General features: G+C 36.4%; 1 protein-coding gene across 12 annotated transcripts in view; it reads left to right on the top strand.

Annotated features, from left to right (window-relative positions):
• The window catches only part of YAP1 (Yes1 associated transcriptional regulator), a 147,979-nt gene that overhangs the window by 2,565 nt on the left and 141,344 nt on the right, over positions 1-4,070 (top strand). For all 12 annotated transcript variants that reach the window (XM_069079989.1, XM_069079985.1, XM_069079996.1 and 9 more), the window contains exon 2: positions 3,403-3,653. In XM_069079989.1, the coding sequence (XP_068936090.1) occupies positions 3,403-3,653 (251 nt within the window). The remainder of the gene's footprint in view (positions 1-3,402; positions 3,654-4,070) is intronic.

The raw sequence follows: 4,070 nt of genomic DNA, 5'->3' as shown, positions 1-4,070 counted from the left end.
GGAGAATAAATTTCTAAAACTATTTAATGCGACTTTTTAACAGTGAACAGGAAAGCATTTATTTCCGTCCCTCTCTGTCTTAGCACTTTTTAGAGCTACGAAACACAACTTCCACTTCAGAGACTTCCGAGACTTTTCCTGAAAGTTGTTTATGGAGTCAGCCCAGCCACCCTCCAGCACTTTTGTGCCATAGATTGTTAGTTCATTTCACTGTTAAAAAGTCGCATTAAATAGTTTTAGAAATTTATTCTCCGGTTAAATACTTTTGAATGAGCTATTTTTGTTATTTGTGAAGGATTGGAGTTGCATTTTACAGTTTTTTTTTAAACACAGGCAGCCTTGATAATGCTATACAGGTTGACTCATACGAAGTCCAAGTATGATTAAAAGTTAATGTTTGGGAAGCGATGACTAATTCTAGGATAGCCATTGCTTTTTAATTCTTACTGGGGTTGTGGACATGGCTGCTTTTAAGTATTCACCCTAATTATTTACTGTTTAGGAGATTTTCAAAACCAAAAACTCAGAGGTGCTTTCTTATAGAATTAACTATTTTAATTATATTCCCGTGGGTTAAAAAATATTAAACATAGATTTTCTTTTTTAAAAAATAACTTGTTAGGCAAAAACTTGGCATAGAAATGTTGTCCAAAATCTAATTTGTTTTCCAAATATTGTCTGGTAGTTGGGCTTTGAGTAACTAATTTAAAGAATATCTCTCTCACCCCCACTTCCCATTCACTTTAGTTTAAAACAGTCTACAAGAATGCAGTAGATATGGGCCTTTTTAGAATCTAAAGCTCTCTTAAGCCTCTGGCCAACTGGGGGGAGGAGGGGTTTCTGTTAAAGAGAAAGAAGGAAAAAGTAGTTAATAACTACATCCCTCAATAGGCAAGCTGGGAAAAGTGGGGTTGGGGGTGCATCTGTGGATTAATTATGTAGGTATGAACACTTTAGCGTTTCCAGCTGGCAGCATAAACATGCAACAAAAACTGCAAAATAGATTCCCCATTTTAGATCCATCCAATAACAACTATATATCAAAAAGAAGTGGGAATGCAAATGGGTATATCCTCCAAATACTACACCAATATATGAGCCAATTAAGTAGATGCATCAGTTTTTACAACTGAGTTCATAATCCAAAATCATTAATTGGACCTCAGTAAGGTTAATAACTATGTGTCCTGAATTTTCCTTTGTCTGTGCTGCTTAATATATCAAGAAAAGTTCACACTAATCATGAGTTGAAATAAAAAGGCAAGTTCTGATTTAAGGCATGTTTTGTATTCTATTAATTTCTTCCTTTCATTGCCCATAGGAATTTAAGAAATTCCAGGCACTGAGTAATTTTATAACTTTCACCTGATTGTAATCTCTGATCAGTTCCAAACTATACAGTGTTCCCTAACTAAATTAACATTTCATGCATTCTGTGGATCTTACTTTTAGAACCGGAAGGGATCTTCAGGGTCCTCTACTCCAACCCCCCATTCTGCAGATGAGGAAACTGAGTCCAGGGAGGTTATAACTCAAACTGTCAAGTAATGCCCTCATTATTTAGGTGCAGAGATGTGGTAATAACTGTTTAATTTAAATTCAGGTTCAAGTGTGGAATTTTTTTACTTGTTAATGAATTTTCTGTTGTCAGAAACAATGTTAGCATTGTTTAAAAGTTGCTTTAATTGTGATGCTTTATTGATTGGAATTTGTTCATAATGTGGAACTAAATACTGTAGTGTTGCTCTGTTTTGTGGTGGGGGTGGGGAATGCTGATTTAAAAACAACTCACTTGAATACTGATTTCTTTAGTGCCTTAGAATTTTCTGAAAGAAAAGAATGCCTTCATTGCTTTATTTCTGATTTTTGAATTAAGTTCTTAAATACCATTTGTGCTTTGTACTTATTTTAGTAACCAATACCCTCCAGAAAACACAGCCTCATAATGTGTAGCATTAAGCATGCATAAAGGTACTGGGGTGGAATTGGTGAGCCTGCTGTATTCTAATTAGGCTCTGCCATCTAATATTTTGATTGGCCTGGGGCAAATCACTTAAATCTCTCTGAGCCTGGGTTTCCTTATCGGTTGGACAAGCATTTATTAAGTACCTACTATCTTCCAGTAACTGTGCTGGATATTGTAGATACAATGGCAAAAATAAAACCCTTATGGAGGTCCCTTCCCTTGAGTCAGCTAAGTGGCAGAGTGGTTGGAGTGTTGGATTTAGTATCTGGGTGACCCAAGTTAAAATTTTGTTTCAGTAACTGTATGATCCTGGATAAGTCACTTAATCTTTCTCAGACTCAGTTTCCTCCTCTGTAAGCTGACCCCACACATACCTTGAAGTCTAGTGACACTGACAAATGACACTCCATCTCCTAATAGCAATGATAATAGCACCTACCTCTCAGGGTTATTCTGATAATCAAATTATATATTTGTGAAGCACTTTGTAAAGTGCTATATAAATGCTAACTATTCTACCAGGTGATACAAAAATCTATCATATATGTATACAATATAAATACACAGTAGGTAATTCGGAGTTGAGGAAAACTGAGCTAGTAGCTGAGACTGGGAAAGGCCTCACATAGAAAGTGGTGTTTGAGCTGAGTTCTGAAAGAGACAAAGGCTTTTAAGATTTGGAGGTGAAGAAAGAGTACTTTCCAGACATAAGGTACAGCCAGAGGAAAATTATAGAGACTAGGGATGTAGTATTGTGTTGGAAGAATAGCAAAAAGCCTTACATCTGTAATTGAGGTATTTGGTAGGACCAGATCATTCATAGAGTTAGAGCTGTAAGAGACCTTATACCTCTTAGGTACCATTCCTTTACATGTGGATTTTAAACCTGGACTCTGAACCTTTCTTTTTCATTTTATGTTGTAAACATCATTCTGAAAAGCTGTCCATAGGCTTTACTGATGGTCTGTGACACACACAAAAAGGTGGAAGCCCTACTTTAGATCAAGGAAACTTTGTGTTTATAAAAATATAGATTTAAATTAAATCACATGCAGCACCTTCATAATCTTTGATCTTCACTTTCCTGTTATTTTTTTAAGTACAAAACTTGGGTTTTTAGTCTCAGCTATTTAATTTACTGACTGTGACCTTGGGCAAGTTAGTGAACATATTTGAACTGTAATTTCTTCACATTTAAAAAAACCCCCAAATCAGATGTTTCTTAGTGATAAATAACAGGGTTATTGACATCAAGTAGGAGAATATATGTGAAAATGTTCTGAATCCTGTAAAGCACTATACAGATGTAGGTATTATTTATGCCTGTGTCTAGTACTAAACATTAAAAATTATTTTAGTATCATAACATGTTCCTAGTATAATTCTATGGAATAAAAATATTCTAATGAAAGCATTTTTTTTTTAATTTCTGGCAGGCTAGCACTGATGCAGGGACTGCAGGAGCCCTGACTCCTCAGCACGTCCGAGCCCATTCCTCTCCAGCCTCGTTACAACTAGGAGCTGTTTCACCTGGGACACTCAGCCCCTCTGGAGTAGTCTCTGGCCCAGGAGCTGCACCCACTGGTCAACACCTCCGACAATCTTCTTTTGAGATTCCTGATGATGTACCTCTACCAGCAGGCTGGGAGATGGCCAAGACATCATCTGGCCAGAGATACTTTTTAAAGTAAGTACAAATAATTGAGGGATAGGAGAGGTAAGAGATTTTCAGTTTTTAAAAATAAAACTTCAAAGACATTTAACTGGACTCTTCAGTTATTATCCTTTTCTTTAGCTAAATTTCTAGAAAAAAATAGTCTGCTCTTACTACTTCAAAATACTACTTCTCTTGGTGACCTCATCAGCTCCCATTGATTGAACTGTCATCTCTATGCAGATTATTCTCAGGTGTCTTTGTCCAACCTTAACTTTTCTCCTGACCTCCATTCTCTAACTGAATGGTGTCCAGTTGGACATTTTGAACTGGCTGCCTTGTAGATATCTTAAACTCAACATTTTCAAAACCAAACTTAGCTTCTCTCCTAGGTGGTATCATCCTCATCTCTCTCTTTCTCTCTCTCTCTCTCTCTCTCTCTCTCTCTCT

This window comes from Petaurus breviceps, unplaced genomic scaffold (genome assembly GCF_028583685.1).
Source record: "Petaurus breviceps papuanus isolate PSGF00001 unplaced genomic scaffold, PetGlider_PUasm1.0 91133, whole genome shotgun sequence".
NCBI classification, from domain to species: domain Eukaryota; kingdom Metazoa; phylum Chordata; class Mammalia; order Diprotodontia; family Petauridae; genus Petaurus; species Petaurus breviceps.
The sequence above is the reverse complement of the archived record's forward strand: the minus strand, read 5'-3'. Positions and strand labels throughout refer to the sequence as shown.